Here is a 20,958-nt window from a genome sequence, read left to right on the forward strand (position 1 = left end):
CAAGAAAAACCATTTTTTAGCAATTTCCGGTACAAATTTTTCGCAAACCAGAACTAATTATAAAATTCTAATACCGGATTAAGGTTCAACGTACCAAAGTCCTTCGAAAAGTAAAGTCTCATTTTTGGATCTTAAGCTAGTCAGACTGTGTAATCTTACGAAATATTTTTGTAAGTAGGTAAGCTTAGCCGAAGGAATACTGCCCCGCTATCTGAGGCCGAGGGCCAATTTTAAGGTTAATTAATTAAAATGTCGCAACAGTTTTTCCTATGCGTTTTGCTTTTCATCCACCTCAATGATGTACATTCTGATGATGAACTAAATTTTTTAAGGATTGTTAAATCTCAATGGGAAAACTAATCGCTTATTTATGTGTGTCGCTTCACCGTGAACCAATACACTTTGAAATAAAAAATTTATAAGCTTTGGTAATTTTATGTGAACTGTGTGCCTCAATTTTGAGTTGAAGTTTGCTTGTGGCCGAAGCACATTGATTTCTTGACTTTTTCCTTCAATTTCTCATAAAGTCTTTTGGGAAAAATTTATTGATTTTCAAGATTTCAATAGCATGATTGAATCATGTTTCAGTAGGACATTAGATTGTTTATGTTTTTGTGAATAGTCAATATGGATAATTCCTCTTTATATTAACTTGGCTTTCAAAAATTAATTTTTTTAATAAATCAAAATATTTAATTATATTAATTATGATCACACTCATTTTTGCATAGAAGTGTTCCCTCATCCAATAATGTTGCTGCAACATACCATTGGCCAACCAGTCCTATTTTGCCACCTGTATCTAGTAGAACTCCACATTTAGTGCCTGATACTCACATACCATCGAATGGATCTGCCGCAGTTAATACCTACGCATCTTCCAATAAATATGGCAGCTGAATAGAAGAAAATGAGTGCTCCATGCCTGTCACTAATATCGAGATGCCTACAATAACAATACCATTGTCATTAAAATCGCCCACATCAAAAATTACAAATACCATAGCGCTTTCACCATCACCAGCAAACCTTATCGGCGGTGCAAAACAAAATAACGATTCACAATTACACATCGGTCGTATAATACCGAATTCTTTACATCTCATCATGGAAACAGCAATTTCCGAAGATGCTGAAATGAATATAAAAGATTCGCCGGAGAGTTCATCAACAATAACACAACAACAATTAGAAACACGCCCAGCGTCACCAGCCACATGCACAACAACCACGTCCATGGCCAATAACAAATTCACAAGGAAGAGAAAACGTCTTTACAATAGCTCTAGCTATATAAATAGTGAAAATAATTATAATTCTAATTATTTCATTTCAAAAACGGATAGTTTTAAAACTTTCTCAAAATAATAACGATTTTACAATGAAATATGACAGTTAACTAGTTGTAGAACATTATATATATATTAGGCCGGGTCGATTTGTGGGGAGGCAAAAAAATCGCCCATTGCTCTGTGAAAATCATATTCTAGGGATCAAAATAAGAAACTTTGCCGAAGGAACCATACCTCTAAAACGACTCTGATGTCCCCCAATTTGGGTCGAACTTTTGGGTAGGGGCAAATTTTGAAAAATCCTATTTTGACCCATTTAGAGTGCTCCAATCGAGTCCAAATGTATGACAAACCCCACTAACTTTGGAGGCCCGACCCACCGATGCCAGTGGCACACCCCCTGGAACCCCCCTGGGGGTTCACCATACAAACATTTCAAAAAATCGCCGGTTTTGCACTTTACATGAAAAAATCAGCTAAATGGCTATGTGGTAATAAGGCCAATTGACCGTATGGCCGTTGACCTTATGTCACCACACCATCACATTAATGCATTGTCATCGAGCCTTGATAGGTGTGCAAAGTTGCAATCAAGCTTATCGCCATTCAAAGTGGTGATATATGGCTCATTGGGTTTTCGATAGTTGTTGATGTAGTTGCTTCATCTTGCGGTGTAGAGGATGGTGGATACATTGTAAACTTTTTGATTTGGAATGGTCACATCACTTATTATTTTTTTTTTTTTAATATTTTTTTATCTGAAATTAGCACTTCACACTTTGAGTTCTTCACAACGTCTTAATGCATTCACAAAAACTGTTGCGTTATATATGGTCTACGAGACGAGGTAATAAGAATGAAATGGTAATTTCAAGTCTGATTAATTTGAAACTTTGCATACGTATCAAGGACCGATGACAATGCATTAATGTGATGGTGTGGTGACATAAGGGCAACGGCCATAAGGTCAATTGGCCTTATTACCACATAGCCATTTAGCTGATTTTTTCATATAAAGTGCAAAACCGGCGATTTTTTGAAATGTTTGTATGGAGAACCCCCAGGGGGGTTCCAGGGGGTGTACCACTGGCATCGGTGGGTCGGGCCTCCAAAGTTAGTGGGGGGTCGGTCATACTTTTGGACTCGATTGGAGCACTCTAAATGGGTCAAAGTGCGATTTTTTAAAATTTGTCCCTACCCAAAAGTTCGACCCAAATTGGGGGACATCAGAATTCGTTTTAGAGGTATGGTTCCTTCGTCAAAGTTTCTTACTTTGATCCCTAGAATACGAGAAATGAGCGATTTTTAAATCGACCCGCCCTAATATATATATATATATATATATATATATATACAGCTTCACAGCAACTTTGTACTACACACCATCGCATATTACTATCTCAAATCATACTGGGACAGTACCAATTATATCATTTTGTTTTAATTTTAATATTTTTTTATTAGAAACCTTAACTAATAGAAGGTAACATAGACATGCCTTTTAAGCTTGTGCATATCTCTATCTTGGTCTAAGATCCGTAATAAGCGATATCTAACACGATCTCATAGTCGAATCCCAGCAGCGAATTGCACTTGTTCCGAACTGGCTCAGTATTATTGCACTAAGAGAAAATACTTAACTTACTTATAATTTTGTTCATTTCGTTCACAAAAAGATTCAGCAAGTGTTCTTTTATATTTTTTGGTTGTATATTGTTTTAATGTGTCAATATTTTGAAGCTTTGTAATGGGCGTGCTATAACTTCCCAATGGGGTGCTCGCGCAGTCTCACAGAATATAAACAATCCGGGCAATCCATGTGACTTGCAAGGCGAAGCGAGTCCCCCTATTGTGATGTCCTACAAAATTACAATTGCCCGCTTTTGCGGACATTTTGAAATAGGAGACAGTCACACAAAGCAGCAGTTTCGTACTACCGGTTTAATGACTACCTCCGAACTGGTGTTAGCCGGATACAGAGTGATACAGTTGGTAGCCATACTAGTATCAACTGTCACTAAGTCTGAGCTCTAAGAGTTTAAATGAACTATTTAAAAGCATCAACTATTTCTTAACCACTTAAGTCTGAACCAGTTAAGAACGTGTTCAAAATGTATGCAAACAGGAACAATTGCCATTTCATTTTCATTTTTTTCATTTTCAATTTATTTAAATATAGTCATTTATGAAATACAAGGTTTCTTACAGACTAAACAACACTAAAACTAAACTCTCGTAAGGTTTTGATGAGAGGGGCATAATAAGCATAGTTAGTATTCACGCATTCAATAAGAAGCATATCGTTACTTCCAAGGTTCCTCCGTTGTAAAAGAACTGGAGCGTCTACAGTGCAGTATTCTTCGGTTATCCAACGTCTTCAAGGTAATAAGGAGACATATAGCAGTGTATGACGGAATTCGTTAGACTTCACACTATTAAAAGTGTAATTTGAATGCTCTGCGAGGGGCAAAATTCATACTTGTATCGCCTCTTAATGAGATAGTTCTGCGCTTGTTCGAAACTAATGCGATTCAGTGCAGAGATATAGCTCAGAGCTAAGTACATTGCTGCTAACTATCCTCTCTGCATCCCATTAGCACCAGCTCGGAGGCAGTCATTAAATTAGGATATTATATAAATGTATGTAGAAGAGAACATGTCTTTTAGATTTTTCTATAATAAATAAGTCTGTGGCAATTTGAAAAACAACCTATTTTGAATTAATGTAATAGCTATAAATTGAGCTATAACTCAAAAACTATCCGCAACTCATCATTGTGACTTCCTACATTTTTTAGCAGCCATTTGGCGCTAGGTTATGAATAAATAAATTAAGAAGTCAAAATATCACTTTTATCCTAATCAACCTATGGGTTTGTCAAATTGCCACAGAATTCTACAAATACTTTTTTATTTTCCATTACAACTGGAATTGGTGTAGAAGACAAAATTTTTATTTAATTGTGATAAAAACAAATCGACTGCTAAGTGGACTATGGCCATTTTTGCCCCATCTAAAATTTTTTTACAAAAACGAGTCGGCATGAATTCAATCAACTCTCAGCTGAGAAAATAAATATCGGACGAGTTTACTCAGGCTCGATTTTCTGACTAAAAGGTTGGTATTTTGTTTATGCACCAAAAATCAACAACCCAGCTTATACTCAAGTAAAGTCTGAGTAAATGCTAGATTTTCATGTAAAAGGCTCATTTAACCTCATTATGACAAGTTCTATGAAAGATCGTTTTCCAATTTTCAGCCGAGACTATGTGAAATTCCACACACGTCGAAATTATTTTAGGGTAGGTATCGATTAGGTGCAAATGGTCTTGCATCGTTGCCTAGCAAATTTTCATTGCATACTATTAGCAATGCAACAAAACAACAAAACAAAATACACACAAATGCAAATGTCACAAACTTTGCAGGATAAATCCTAAGCTCTCGAAATGCAATCCACGAAACCATGGTATAAATATTACAAGGTAAAACTGGTGAGAGCCGAAATGACGTTTAAAAAATTTTAAAATTCTCACTGCTCTCACATTTTTATTTTTTTTATTGGTGCCCAGCCAGCATTTTTTGAAAATTATGATCAACAAATATTCAAATATCATACCCAAAGATGATTAAAAACGTTCAAATTTAAAAGCATTTTCTGTTCGAAAATTAACGTATCGTCGGGAGAAAAATGTACCATAAATGTGATTATTCTTCAATAATCATTTATGATTCATATTTCGAAACGCTTTTTGTGCATATCTGATATCATTGTAAAATTGGGCTTTAATTGTTTTATAGTAATATTTGAATGCTTTTCACAGTTATTTTTTGATCATATTCGTGAACATATTTCAATCATTTTGGTAGAGATTTCTGAATCATTTTTGAATGCGATTATCATGCATTTATTTTTCATATCTCATACAAAATAAGATACTACATGCTAATCTTATTGCATCAGGGGAAGAAAGCATGCGGAAGTGAGCTATTTGAACAAAAGGTAATTCGCAAACAAACTAGACCAATATACACCTGTGACTACAACATCTAGTATCAGATATTATCGTCAACATCTAAAAAAACGATATGGTACGGGATGTTGAAGCCATATCCAGGTACATATGTCAAGAGAGTTTCACTTACCTGGGGTTCAAATAGTTCACAACCTTTGTATTGTCTAATGGTTGGATTTGTATTTTCTGGGAAGCCGAAGGTAGAGAAATGGTTGGGGACATCTTTTGTTAGGAGCAGTATATACATTATTTCTTGTCTTGAAGAATAAAATTTTAATATATTTTTTCTGAACTTCATGATTGAAAAAATGTGTGTATGCGAAAAAATAAGATCTTCAATCAAAAGTAAAATTTTAACAAGTATAAAATTCACTATTCAGTCAACAAAGTTTGTCAGAAAAGATTCAGAAAGCTGAATGAAAAATGATTAAAAATTTTTGATCACCTAAAGTAAGCACATTTGATTCAAATATAATTCCAAAATATGATTGAAAAACTATATAAGTATAGTTTTTGATCATCAAGAGTATTCATATTTGATTATTTCTTTTGTTCCATTGTATGATAACTCATTTTTTAGTCAGAAAAAGTAATCAAATTGTATTGATATGTAGGGAAATTCAAAATTTTATCACCTAAATGCTGAGTGGGTGTTGTTTTCATAACAAAAATATAACAAACTGCAATATATTTGGTAATTCTATACGACAGCATGACACTCTTAATACACGTCCAAAAATATCAAGAGGGGTATCAAAAGACGCGTTTTGGTCCAGGATCGCGAATCCGAAAGCGGAGATAAAAAATTTTGGGTCTGTGAGGAGATATTTGCAAAAGTACTTTTGAAAATTTTCATGTGGTTGTTGTAATTTTGATGATTTTGTGGTACCCACAAAAAAAAATGTGAACATAAGTGTTTTCCGCGGATATAGTTTTGGTCTCCAAACCGGTGTTGGACCCACCCAAGGTAATTTTTTATAAGCGCGACCAAAGGCCGCCAATGAAGAAAGGTGTTCTGCGCAAAAATACAAAAATATTCGGAACACTCCAGGGTCATTTTTCGGTTTTTCGTTAATATCTTTTGAACGATCTAAAATTTTTATTTTTCGCCTTCGGATTATTGTTGTCGAGGTCAATTCGAGTCTTTTGACACCTCTCTCGGTATTTATGGACGCGTATTACCAGTGTCATGCTGTCGTATAGAATTACCATATATTTTTGCGTTCTAACATTAATATTATGATATTTTATCCAAAATCGAATTTTTTATTGGTGGAAATAACCAGAAAATAAGAAGTATCAACGGTCAAACGCATTCCAGAATTTTCAATTCAAGAATTGCATTGTGGTTTCCCGCAAAAGGAAGCATCAGGCCACGGTCCTCTTCTGAGGAATTTTCTTCAACAAATTGTTTAGAAATCTATCAGCGTCTGCGCGACGAGAAGAAAAACGCGACTTACCGCCAAGAAGATACATATCTACTAATAATAACAATTTGGTGTGATATATATCTGAGGAGATTAAGGCCTAGCTTTCCATTCAATTCGTAGGCTAATTCCGACGAACTTTTAGTGCCAAGGTAATGCCGAGGGACAATCAATACCATTTATACAAATTTTCTTAAATATTTTTGATGGATAGGCCAACACACTAGCTCTACACCACGGCGGCAGACTTTGACCGTTCAGCCGGTAAATTCAGCATCCATGAACTATAATACTCCAACTGGACGATGATGTTTAGCTAAGCTGCGAAGAGTAGTGGGCAAGTTACAGGGTTCGGAGAAATAGGTGGGGGAAGACTTTGATCTCTCTTGGTGCCCCCTGTTGGCGTCAGTTATCAATAAACAGGTTTAGCTGGAGTGACTTGTTACGCAACGGCCAGCATCTCCTAAACGGCTAAGCGCCAATTAAAAAATGTATCTTCCAACCGCGAGGAAAAGGACCAAAATAAACCAAAAAATATCTCCAAGATCATTTTTGTGCGCAGTAGCGAGGAAACTCGAGACTGCTGATCTCTTATAAAGTGAAGTTCCGGCATATTTAAGGGTATCAACCAAGTGAAGAAGGATGAATGAAAAATCAATAGGGGTGGTCTCCAACATTCGCTTCTTAATTAGAAGAGGTTAAGAAGTAAGGACTTTTTTTGTCTCTTTGCAAAAATAGCACGTGTTGAGGCATCCATTATATTGTGTAACTCATTTTTTTGCCATATACATAAAAATCGATTTCAAAACTTTTCAAAATATTTTTTTACTTATTTCATAAGCATTTTATTTTTTTGGCATTAAAAAAATTAAAATATCAAACCAACAATTTTTTTGCGTTTACTTTGGTTTGGCATTTCCACAAAGTTTAATAGAGTGATTTTAAAATTTTTGTAAAAATCAAAAAACCATTATGGCCGCCAAAAAGAGTAAATGGTTTTACCTGGTAATATTAATACCACGCACGAAATCAAACTTCGAACAACTGAAATTACCAACAAGAACACTTTCAGTAAGATAACTAGTTGTCGCAATGAAACTTCTTTTGGATTTACAAAATTAAATTGATAAATGTATGCGTGTGCGCCTTTTGCGGGTGATCTTTTCTCATTTCCTTATCTTGAGCACCCATAGCTTTCAGTTTATTCGCCATGCACGAGTTGTTTATGAGCATCTAATCGCTTTAGTCGTGTCTTGTAGGCTTGTTTTTGCTTGTTGGTTGCTATGACTTACCAAGGTCTCTCACGATCCGGTGTATTTTCATGCAATGGCATAACTTTGTCACCTCATATGCAATTATTTATTTTTCAAAAGTGGTGAATATTTTTTCTATAGCATTTCGTACTCAAGTTCAAATGAACTGTATCGCGTTTATTTAGCAACCACTTGTTAACAAAACAAAATCAGATCAAACATATACCATCTAACAGAAACCGCACCTAGTTTGGGTAGGGAACTTGACAATCAAAATGATCTGTAACTGTTTCTCGCACTATGTTAATAGTTAAAGGTTCGAAAATGTAGGGTTTTTCCTCACAGTTTTCTCCCTGTAAGTCAATAATTTATATATATATATATATGTATATATATATATATATATATATATATATATATATTAGGGCGGGTCGATTTAAAAATCGCTCATTGCTCTGTGAAAATCGGGATCAAAATAAGAAACTTTGCCGAAGGAACCATACCTCTAAAACGAATTCTGATGCCCCCCCCCCCCTTTGGGTCGAACTTTTGGGTAGGGGCAATTTCAATTCTCCCTGCTGTGTGTTGTGGTGCCTTAAAAAAAACAACACAAGCAATTTTACGATCTGCAATTGTGTCACAGTGATACCTTCATTTCATAAAACGGTTGAATAAAAAACCCACACAACTATGTTTACGACATACAAATGCATCACAGTGATGCCTTGGTTTTAAAAGGGGGTTGTAAAAACGCTAATTTCTAATAATTTTTTTTAATTTCTTTTCTATTACTAAGTTAAATTCATTTTTTCATTTACATATGTTCTGACTAAATAAATTTCTAAAGAGAAAAATAAACTCCAAAAAGAAAAAAACATAGGCATTTCAAAGTGGGATTTTTCAAAATTTGCCCCTACGAGGGGGGGGGGCATCAGAATTCGTTTTAGAGGTATGGTTCCTTCGGCAAAGTTTCTTATTTTGATCCCTAGAATATGATTTTCACAGAGCAATGGGCGATTTTTTTGCCTCCCACATATCGACCTGGCCTAATATATATATATATATATATATATAGAATGTATATAGTTAAAGACAATGGATTATTTTTGTGTTAAAAATATTTCATAAAAGTGAGGAAGTTAAGTCAATTTTTATATTCAAAAACAAAAATATTGATTTTTTCAATATTGTACATATGTATCTGTATGCAAATAAATGGCTTTTGTCCATTCAATTTAAGTTAATCATAGATCATAGAGCGATGATTCCTGTTGCGATTAAGGTCCGATCGATTGTACGTGATGGTGAGCTCAATTTTGTTCAAGCTGACGTTGGCGACACAAGAATGGGATCCTTCTCAAATATGGACCGCAATCTGAACATATTTGGCAGCCAAGTGCACTAATTGGCATAAAGAAGTTATTGGAGGGGTACCAACATCACAGTATTGAATTCGAGATTGTGGAAAAGGTCATTGTGCACGTGCTCCACTATGTCTGAAAAAAAAGCCTTATAAAACGAAGCCACTGCATTTTCTTGAACTGCTATCTTGGGATACATAGGTACTTATCGCGGACCCTAATTGACCTCTGTTCATTTTAAGCATGAAAACGCATCAAAGATACCAAATATCCCGTATTGTTATTATTTGCTTAACAGAAATAAACAATTTAGGTTTTCAAATCAACTCGCACAGTTTTTCCTAAAATATTGCAAAGCTGGAAAGTTCCAGTGGAACATTAGTTTAGGTACCTAAAATTTAGGCGAACTCGCCTTAATTGCATTAATTGCTATTGGAATTTTCATGTGGCCCCGTCACAATGAAATTGTTCATGTTCATGAGTTTTGATGCAAAAGCGAACATCGTCACAATGTAATTAAAAACCAAAATATAAGTAAATTAAATCTTTTGGGCTTTGTTTAAACATAGTTTGCTATAATTTATGTTTGTGGCTGCCGCGTTCAAAGTAATCAAGTATTCAGTGCTTGGCTACGATTGTCGTCAAACTTTGCTTTATTGTGATGAAGTGCACTGACTCAGCTCTGCATAGGTGCACATCGCACACCATTTGTTCAGACATACGAAGCACTGATTCATATCCGCTAAAGGAATATTCTATTTTTGAGAATTAGTTTCTCCGTGAACATTTTCGTTGTTGTTGGATATGTTCTGTATGGAGTCCGGCAAGGGTTCGGCTTCTGGGTTTCCCAATTAATCGATAGTATTTTTATGTTCAGCTAAGTAATGGGTGTCATTTGAATATGAATAGCGATTGAAACGCTACTTGTTTCTGAATGCTCCGTTCAAAAGATTAGGATTGCCTTTTTGGCTTCCAAGATCCCCGTAGTCGCCCAAAATGTTGTGTTCTATTTAAAAATGGAAGGGTTTCTTTGACATCACTCTCTTGGAATCACCAGACTATCAGAGAGCGTAGATAAGCTGTACAGTGAAATTACAGTTTCATGGGTTTTCGTATTTATCCAAATATGTGGCCAGATAAGTTTTTAAAAGTTGTTAACTAATAAAAGGCTTATTAATGTAACCTCACATTTCTTAACATTATTTGTTGCTATTATTCATCAACTATATATATTTGTATATATATTTGTCTTAATGAGATAGTTCTTCTAAGTATTAACGATACATCGTTAATCGTGCGATTTACGTCCACAATGGACAAAAATTTCTCCGAATTAAAGTGTGGAAATTCCCTCGCACGCCCGCGCCCTCTTAATCAAACTTCTTATTAGAGCAGAACAATTTACATCAGAATAAGTAGGCCCCAATACGAAATAAAAGTGTTGCAAAAGAAATTTGAAGCTTATGTTAAGACGATATCGAAAAATTACTTTTTCATTTTTGTTTTATTCTTGCAAATAACGCCGCAATTGTTTTTTTATTGAAGCTTTTATTTTATGCATATAAATTCTTGTCAAAAATTATTCAAAGTTTGTGATACTTAACTGTTTTATTAGTTAATGTAAGACGACTTCTGTTGTTGAATATAATAGGCATTTTTGAGTATTTAAAAGACAACATTTAAATTAGTAAAGCAAGTAAAATACTCCTTCTTACTATATTTAAAAAGTACATACCAAATAAATCTTAGTTTATGCTCTTCAAAATTCGGTACAATGTTTCTGCTACCATTTTTTAGGTGCTGTTCTAATATAATTGTAGTACACTGTTTAAAAGTATCCAAACTTCTAAGTTGCTGCCCAAGCTGAAATTGTGGATAAGCAAGTAAACAAATTAGCATAGGACACTTTGGGTTAGATTAAAATAAAAATCATATCGACGATTCTACCTATGTGTGATATTTTTCTCGCCCATGGGGTAAAATTTCCCGGTTTCACCATATTTCCGATGCTTCCGTTTCATATTATTATGGAATATTATCAGTAAGGCCTAGCTAACATATAACGAGATTATCTTCCTTTTCGTACTTAACTCCTAATAGTTAAATAACTAGATTTCCCACATGAGTTTTTCCCTTCGATAATCGGTTATTATGAACAGATTTTAGAGATGCCGATTTTTTTTCATAGAAAAAATTCCACCTCCAGAGAGTAATCTCAAATGGACTCACGAAACAAAAGAGGAACGTGAAAATGCGCGTAGATTGTCTATTGAGGATTTATTGTAGACTATTGCATGTGTAATCTTCTTTTTTAGCTAAAAAAATATTAAAATTGCGTTTTTAAAGAAAAATAAAATATAGTATGTATATTTTATGAACAAAATTTCTTTCTAGCATCACCAATGCTTATTAAAAACTTCGAAAGAACTTAATAAGAATATTTGTAAACACGATTTAATATTGCATTTTAGTCAAAAGATTTCTTTTAAACTGCTGGAACATTGGGTAGAAGTATTTTAAAAGGAAGTATTGAAGATTCGATGGAGCGAAGCCCTACTACAGAAACAGAAATAGCTGTGAATTGAAACAATAAAAGAAACACAAGAAACACTTTTATTTGGACATAACAATCACAATTTAACTATTTGTAACTCGAATATGAACTTTTTATGTTAAATTTCTACCAAAAATTCGTGCTTTTTAATAATTCTTAGGTAAGTAATGTGGTGAATTATCTATCGCCAGTTTGACACCCCCAAATTATATTCATCGTTGGTGATACTCTATAGCTTCAAGTCTGTCTAGAATATAATGGGCAGCAAGAAAAAGGCCGCTGTGCTTATTAAATTATTTGGTAATTGTTTATAGATATTGAATATGTTTTTATATATATTATATTTTCTGTAGTATTCGAATTAATTTATAAGGATGTAAAAAACGTAAATTATTGAACAAATATTTCCGGATCTGTCACTACACACATTTCTTTTGATACATAAACATATATGGGTTAATTTGTAAACATTTTTATATATAATGTTTCATTACTGTCGTAGTAACAAATTAGGCTATGTAACAATTTCCGGTCAAAGTTTTGCATAAATTTTAATATAAACAGATAGCAAAACTAACTTGTTAAAAAATTCACATTGATTTAATTTCTGTTTATTGAGACCTAGTGTAAAATACTAGCAAATATCACATAATTATTTGAAAAATTTGCAATATTATTACTTGAAGTCCAAATTGAAACAAATTTATTTTCAAAAGCAGAAATTTGCAATTATGATCTCAATTAAGAAAAAAAATTTAAAAAAGATAAAACTTAAAAGTACGTATGATCATACATAGATCTTAATATAATATTTTTATTATATAGAATTTATGTACATATTTATGTAGTAATATGAATGCTTGTATTAATTATAGTGCGAGTGATTTCTGAACGATTTTGTTCGTGTGATTTCGTAGACAAAATATTTAAGTAAAGTTTTACCTTTTTGAGAAAAAAGGAAAAAAAGACTTATATAAATAATAACAAAATATTTAGATAAATATGATGTAAGAAAATTCTAGTTAAAGTGAATCCAAATTGCGCTTAAGTTGAATAAAATCATAACAAAACCAAAAAAAATTGTATTTCCTGTCTAACTGAAATTCTAATTGATAAAATTTGTTTAATGATGAGTATGTTGGAAATCCATATATACGATATATATTGGAAAAACAACGACAGTTCATTTTTATTGGGCTCAAATATTTCTGAAAACCCCTCGCTGACAGTGCCGTATAAAAGAATATATGTATTTCGAAATTCATAATCACTTTTAGACCAAACAAATTAAAAGCTTTACAATATCATATAAGGTCTGTACATGTTAACCTTCCAGTAATTGTCATCCAACATCAAATTACTGTTTTCTAATTCACAGTTATTGTTAGTTATCATTCTACTTTAAACTAAAATTGTTAAATTAATTCAATGCAATTTTACAAGCTCTCCCAAAGAAACGTTTCCAAATTCATTAAAATGATAATGGTTGTGTACTTGTCCTTATATTGTAGGCTCCAAGCTCGATTCCCTTTGCAATCAACTAGGGATGCATCTCACCCCTTAAAATAATTAGTATAAATTAGGCTAGTGATGTGCGGCTCACTGTTTGGTTCGCGCATATACCACATGTTCAGCTTATTTCCTCTGGGTTGTACCTAAGATATAGTTTACATATAACTTGTTATCGCCATTCGTACTTAACCAAAGGGGATAAATTATCATAAGAGCCACCAGTTTGCTACGAGTGGCGAGTAACTCGCTCGAAATCAAAAAATTTATGGCGAATGTTTTCTATGAGGAACATTTTTGAATTATCTCCCATTCATCTATGCGGTGTAGGCACCTTGTGCAACTCATGATACAAAAAAATGGAGGTAGTTCCATTTAGTGTGACGTTAGCCACTTGAGTTTTGCGGGGACAATGACATTTTCACCAAAAACAAGCTACTAGATTAAAAATTTTACGAATATTTCTAATTTTTATGGATTTAATATTAACGAATACGACTAAATTACTTTCATAGTTATTTTAAATAAAAAGGAAAAAATGAGCCCCATGCCTTCGAAATATTTTAATACGTAATATCAGCCTAGAAAAGAAGGGTTTTAATAGGTTTTTCGAGCTCCCGAAAATTGTTTTGGTGGAAGAAACATGGATCGAAGTATGCAAAGCAAGGGAATATAGCCTTCATAAGTGTCCGTACGTTTGGTCAGAACATTTTGACAAAACATACACGTTTGTCAATTGCTTGCTCAAAGAAGGTCTTTATAAACCGATAAATTGGCTACAAGTCCACATTTTTTATTTTTTTATTTATTGTATAATTCAAGCGTTGTGCTTTATGAGGGAATTGTCAAACAATTTTTTAGGGAAAACATTACCCTGTAGCTACTAGTTCTGAGAGTTTTTTGCCCGTTGTACCAGGTCACCTTGAGGCAGCCCCGCCTATACACATTCTGTACCCTTTTATCATTGACATAGATGTACAGACTTTGGAGGTACACTTTTTCTCAACATGCCTTGAGAAATATCCACTGTAGCGGCATGATAATAGGGCCATGCTAGAACAACAGTTTTTCGTGTATTGTTTTCCTGTCTAGGGGTCAAGCTGACATAAAGATATGAGTCATTTACCAATGTATGAGTCATTATCAGACATGGGCACTACCACATTCAAGTGATCAGCACAACTTGCGCATGTGTGGGTGCGCCTACGATAGAACGGTGGAACAAACTTGCGATCTTGACAGCATTCTTTATGTTATTTCTAATTTGTAACTTTTGGTAAAAATTTGTTGATAATGAACAAAGCTAATAAAAAATAAAATGACGCAAATTTTGATTTGATCTTTTTTATTAATTTTTTTTTCTTTTTTGTATATTTTGTTTGTTTTCTTTTTTTTCAATAATAAAAAATAATTCAATTTAATACTTTGCAAGAATTGTAACTGCTAGTAACATTTTTTGATATCGAAAAAAGCTATTAAGAGATTTAAGTAATGCGCATTTTGATTGTTTTTTTTTGCACTAATAAAAAAGTAATGCAATTCACCATTTAATATATTTATGATATATATTTAACTACATCGTATCCTCTTTAACACTGAACTCCTCGTCTACAATTCTGATGCAAACTATGAGTTGACTAACGTCAGAAATGTCAGTACTATCGTCTAACGCAATCGAGTAAAATTTTGAATTAATTATATTTCTCTTAAGGCTAAGATATAAAAATTGCGAAATATTTGTAATACGACGGGTAATTGTTCGGCGGGAAGAAGGTATAGCGCTTACAACCTCTGACATCTCTGTGCCCTTTTCCCCTAAACATTTAAGTACAGCTACTGCAAGCTCTTTAAAAAAAACTCCAACCTCTAGTGGCCTCCCCTTTTTGGCCAACGCCAAAGCTTTTAAATGAGCTTCTTTCGAACTGTTATCCTGTTTATTATACACTGTAACGAATCTAGGCGTTTCTTCTTCTAGAATTTACTACATAGTTAGCAGCTATAGAATTACCAGCTATAAACTACAGATGCACGTTTATAGTTTCTCGCATAGCAATATGCGCGTGTTTATGTGAGTAATACTTCCACCAATGATTGCATACTTTTGTGATTATCTCAGACATATGCATGTGTTTGTGCGTATTTCTCCGCTGCTTCTCCGCTGCTTGTATGTGCATATGTGTAGACATAATGATTGATTTGTTTATGTACATACATACCAGTGACTGCTTAGTATCGGCTTAGAATTGATAGTAGCCCTTAGTGTTGCTAATATTCGTCACAATACATTTACTTGAATGCTTTGCAAGTAAGCAAGTTTGCATTCAAATAAATGTATAATGCGGTCTTCTGAGTTCAATTCGTTTATCTCCCTGTGAAACGTTAAAAAATGCCGCTTTAAATTTGATGCTTTTATCATATTAGACATTGCAGTTTTTCCGCACAATTTAAAACAAAAAAATTCACTGTCCCACCCAATCTGAAACATTATAAAAATTTCATTCATGCGCATTAACGTTTGCCCACTGTAGCAAAAGTTTGAAGTACAAAAAATGAGCGACAACAATCTATTCGTTTGACTGTTGGATGCAAACTAAAAAAATTCACCGCAGAAATCGTACTCTTCGTTTTTGTATGTGTACACGCATTTTTACTCTCTCAGAACGATCGAGCCGCTCTGCCCATGTCTGGTCATTATCCACTATTTTTAATAAAATTGCATGTTTTACTGTATTCTCAATCGATATGTATGCACATAAATCGTGCTAAAGCATATTATTATTGTCTCAGATAACCATTGCGTTTTCATCCTAAAGGAAATTTTCATCTCGAAAAACCACAATTTCGTCTTAAACAGTAACGGCGTGGCAACGCTTCTGGCAAAACAACAAACATTATGAAACTTCAAAAATCCCCAAATACGTCAAAAAATTTTGAGTGGAACTACCTACTTTTTTGTATCATGGTGCAACTGTGATTCTTGGAAATAGAATGAAATAATTTATAAAATACACTCGGAAAATAAACACAAATACCCCACGAAAGTGTATAGAAGACATTTTATGCACATCTCGCCCAAAAAAAAACCCAGCGACTACCTCATAGAAAACATCGAGGAAATGGCTACGAGTAACGAGTGACGTCTCTTGTTATAATTTATCGTCTTGGCTTAACTCCTAATCGCTAACTAAATAATCTAGTTATTTATCCCCTATAAATTTTTCATTACATTATTAACAAATTTTAACGATAGGGTTTATTTTCCAAGTCCAAAAACCGTTTCTAGGGTGTCATCTCTAAACGGAAGCATGAAATAAAAGAGAAACGTGAAAATTTCACAGCTAATAATGGGCACTTTCAGCGAACACTATTTTTGTTGATACGTTGCAATCATTTCCGGTCAGTTGAGTGATAGAAAATGTGTTCTCTGAACAGCGAGTTGAGCCAAATGCCAATGAAATAATTATCCTTAAATTTTAAGGAAAAAGAATTCATAAAGTTATCACTCAACGATTGATCAACACTTATATTCGTTGAAAGCGCCCAATGTTGTTTGAAGTGGCGGAACATATGTATGTGAACGGCTAAATTAACTATCAAGGCGAATTCATTACAGGTGGTGTTATATCATCAGCTGATTTCTTCTTCTTGGTAATTTTCCATACAAAGCCTTGTACTACAACATGTCAGTTAATCGAAATCAATGAACATTTTCTTTTGACTTTCATTCTTCCGCACGGCGAATTGGCTGAATTCGCTTTCCCACCACCTAGTATAGATTCGCCTTGATTAACTATTGTAGATTAGCAGCCTAAATATGTATCCCGAAATATTGGTTAGACGAACGAATCGTCTGCTGAGGTCTTCGTCTTCTGTTGCGATCGGATACCTCTATCGTTCGTCTCTGCTAATACTTACGTTGCTATCGACTCCATTACGTTAATAACATATGTATGTGGTTAGTTGCCGGATGAATATTTGTATATTTTTGAATGTTTTGCTCATCTTTCTGTTTGATTTTCTGATTTTTGTTATGAACTAGCGACTTTGGGAATTGTTTACATAAACTTGAAAGTAAATACCGCGACATAATGACATTTTTCATATAAATGCGTTTAACACAAGCTTATGCATTCCAATAACATCGCCACAATCAACTAGAGTTGGGTCGTTTCGTTCTGAACTTGTTCAATTGACCGAGTCTCTCAACTGAACAAGTGAACTAGATCTTCGATTAAGGTTCTATTCGTTCTTTTAGTTCATTTGTTCTTTTAGTTCGTTTTATCTAATGTTATTCTTTCTCTCTTCTCGTTCGCGAACATTGTAAATTCATACATACATACGTAGGAATTCACAGTGAGCACGTGTGGTCATCTTTGTGTGTGGCACTGCTACAACAATATATGTATGGACTATTTATGAAAGACATGTTTTGTAAGAAACTAATTATTACATTTATTAAACTTGAAAAGTTCATATTTACAATTTGTGTCTGTACTCTTTCAATTTGTAACTTTTTTTTGAAGTTAATTATACATATATATATTAACTTATTTGCATTGCTGCATACACACCCCCATCTATACTTGTTGGCTTTTTTCGCGGGTGCGAGCAGCAGTGAACAAATTTGCTTGAAAAAAAAGAACAGATGAACAAAAAGAACCACTTGTTCGTTCATCAGAAAAAGAACGAAAGATTCGAATCTCTGAAAAGAACGAAAAAGCACAACTCTACAATCAACCAAAATGTTGCGCTTGTAAATATGAAGGAACTTCAGACTTGACAATTGAAGTTTATTTCGCCATGCCAATTCACATAAAAAATTTCGCGAAACACTGGTATAAACATTCTCCCTATACAACAAAAATACTTGCTAACATATTTTGTGTCGTATTCGATTGTTATATTGCAGTTTTTAATTGCGAAAAATGTTAGAAAATTTACCAGCCAGTGGGAAAAATAATTTCACTTGCAGTGTGCCAACACCCTTAACCAAAGCAAATGGCAAAATTCTTCTTCTTATGATTTGCTTGCAACAAAATTTGCGAGTTGGCTACTTTTCAATATCAGATGGCGCCAGTGTCGCTCATTCTACCGTTCTCCATAAAAATACCTGCAATCTACTCATAATGCATAAGCTTGTGTTAAACTCATCTATATGAAAAACTGCTTATGTATCGGGGCTTTAATTAAACATATTAAGTATATTGCAAAAAAATGTGTGCTGCTACTGGCTGGGAAATGTAAAGAAAGGCGAGTATAGAGAAGATTGCGACCACACCTGATACTGAGCCGAGTGAATAACAATATAAGCATTTGTTTTTTACAGCTTTAAATTTTGAAGTTTCTTTCATACAAATTTACTAACATATGTAAAATTTTTGAAATCTTGAAGACAAATATTTTGCGTATTTTACTTCACACGATCCCCTGAGTAAGCGCCGACGATTATGGCCGTCCAACACAGTCCCCTCTTCGCCGGGTTAACTGGCATCAATTGGTCAAACAAGTTCACTTGAATATAATAATAATGTAATGCTGCTTAAGGAGTATTTATTCCTTTTCTGGTTCGTGGCAAATTTGAGAATAAACAACAAAACTAGTTATCAACTTTTTTATAATAAACTGGAACATGCATTTCAATTCTTATCACACTGAATCATATTGATATTATTGTTAAAAATAAGCTAAAAATACACAAAAAAATTAAAATCTTACATGCTGTGCTTTTCCTCAAAACTACGAAAATCAGCCACCACTATCATGATGATAACTAATAACCTTTCGCGTATTTTGGATGATTATCGTCTCACTTTCGTCCTGTATTCCATTTACAAAAAACTGATGTGGGAACGTGGTCTAAGCCTTGAGATAGTTCACTCAATCAAAGAAAATTTCGTAATTTTAATAGTTTTAGCAGTATTCACATTATTTTTGCTGATAAGATTACTGTTACCAGAATTTGTTTGATGACAAATAATTTTCGCTGTTTTTTCATGAAAATTTAGAGCTTTCACTAAATTTGGATCGACTACCTGGAAAATCGACCAGCGTTTGTTTGGAACTATTCTATACACATTTTTTTTGTTTTGTTGCACTTTCATGCAATATTTTAGGTGTTTTGCATATATGTAAAATAATATTCAAAAAATTAAAGAGAAAAGCAAATAAATAAATGGAAAATTTTGTGTTTTTTTTGTTTTGTTATACCTTGGTTGAGTCGATTCGCTCATTGCGCTGATTGAAACTATTTAAATGAAACGTTTTTTGATAGACGTTAAAAACTTGTTTTGCGTAAGGCAAATTTAACTTTTTTTCATAAAAGCTAATTCATCAAAAAGCTGTCTTACTTTTAATGAGCCGTATAATTCCGTGATCGGGAAATATTTTTTAAATCAAAGTGGCAAGCTTTGTAACGAGTTTTATATGTATTGTGACTCAGAAAATTGTTCTGGATCACGAAACGTATGTATATGATAATACGGCCCCTAATTTTTTCTACACTGATTATTGTCGCAAGTTCCATACATTGTTGTATTGATACAATTTTTACACACATCAAAGATGTTGATCTATTTTTGAACAAGTTTCAGTTAAGTTTTTTAAAACATTTTCTCTAATGATGATTCTAAAGATATTCAACTCTAGACATATATAAAATAAATATTTACTACAACTAACTGCAAAATGTTCAATAAACCATTAACAAGTTGGAAGGCAGTGTATCACTGGATAGGATAGCATTAACTACATATATGCCAACAGACATGATTATATCGAAAAACGTAACTCGGACACCAATATACACCGGTACATCTCTGAATGTTGAATCTATCGAAACTCCGGTTATAACTTCATCACTAATATTGTTGGTTTAATATAAAAGAATAATCGTTATTTTGCTGTGATCACCAATGATACACCGGCGTTCAACGAATAAGTAAAATTCATACATATTTGGATTCTGAAAAATAGTTGACACACAATTAAATTTAATTATACAAGACTGCGGCTAAAAAGCTTTATCAAATATCAAACGTAAAAAGTAATACTCAATACCAGCTTTAAACCCTATAGAGCACTGATATCTGGGTTTCAAAAATATTGAATACCCACAAAATATTTTTACGAAATCGTCAAATCCCATACCTTAATACGCAACAACAAAAACAAAAAATGTATTTCTCATTACTGACTTTTCACATACAAAGTAAAAATATTATGAACCAAGTATATAATAAGCTATAATCAAAAAAGGATCTTTTAAAGCTAGATATTTTGAAATAAGAATGTACAACAATATTTTGTTCCAGCCTAAAATGAACTTTTTTTCAAATTTACCTCAATTAAATAAAATTGCATTACTTAGAAACTTTACTTATGAGTAAATTTTATAAATTATTTTGACATGCGAGATTGCAAAAAAACAGAAGAAAAACTAAAGCCATTTCAATCGGCTCAACTAATGAATGACATAGAAGGGAGTTGATAGTTGAAATGAAGTCGTTGCCAAATCGAGTAAGTTTGACGGTTAGCTTAAAGGGAATT

At 33.4% G+C, this 20,958-nt stretch overlaps 1 protein-coding gene across 6 annotated transcripts in view; it reads left to right on the forward strand.

Annotated features, from left to right (window-relative positions):
* The window catches only part of SK (small conductance calcium-activated potassium channel), a 591,679-nt gene that overhangs the window by 445,915 nt on the left and 124,806 nt on the right, over nt 1-20,958 (forward strand). Inside the window, exon 15 of one of the 6 annotated variants that reach the window (XM_067782017.1) lies at nt 732-1,516. The exons of 3 other annotated variants lie outside the window; for them this stretch is intronic. In XM_067782017.1, coding sequence (XP_067638118.1) covers nt 732-900 — 169 coding nt within the window. In that variant the 3' untranslated portion in view covers nt 901-1,516. Of the gene's footprint in view, nt 1-731; nt 1,517-11,821; nt 12,611-20,958 lie in introns of those variants that run through there. 2 more of the 6 variants (XM_067782019.1, XM_067782021.1) reach the window with 2 other exon arrangements.

The sequence above is a fragment of the Eurosta solidaginis genome, chromosome 4, assembly GCF_040869045.1.
Source record: "Eurosta solidaginis isolate ZX-2024a chromosome 4, ASM4086904v1, whole genome shotgun sequence".
Taxonomy (NCBI): domain Eukaryota; kingdom Metazoa; phylum Arthropoda; class Insecta; order Diptera; family Tephritidae; genus Eurosta; species Eurosta solidaginis.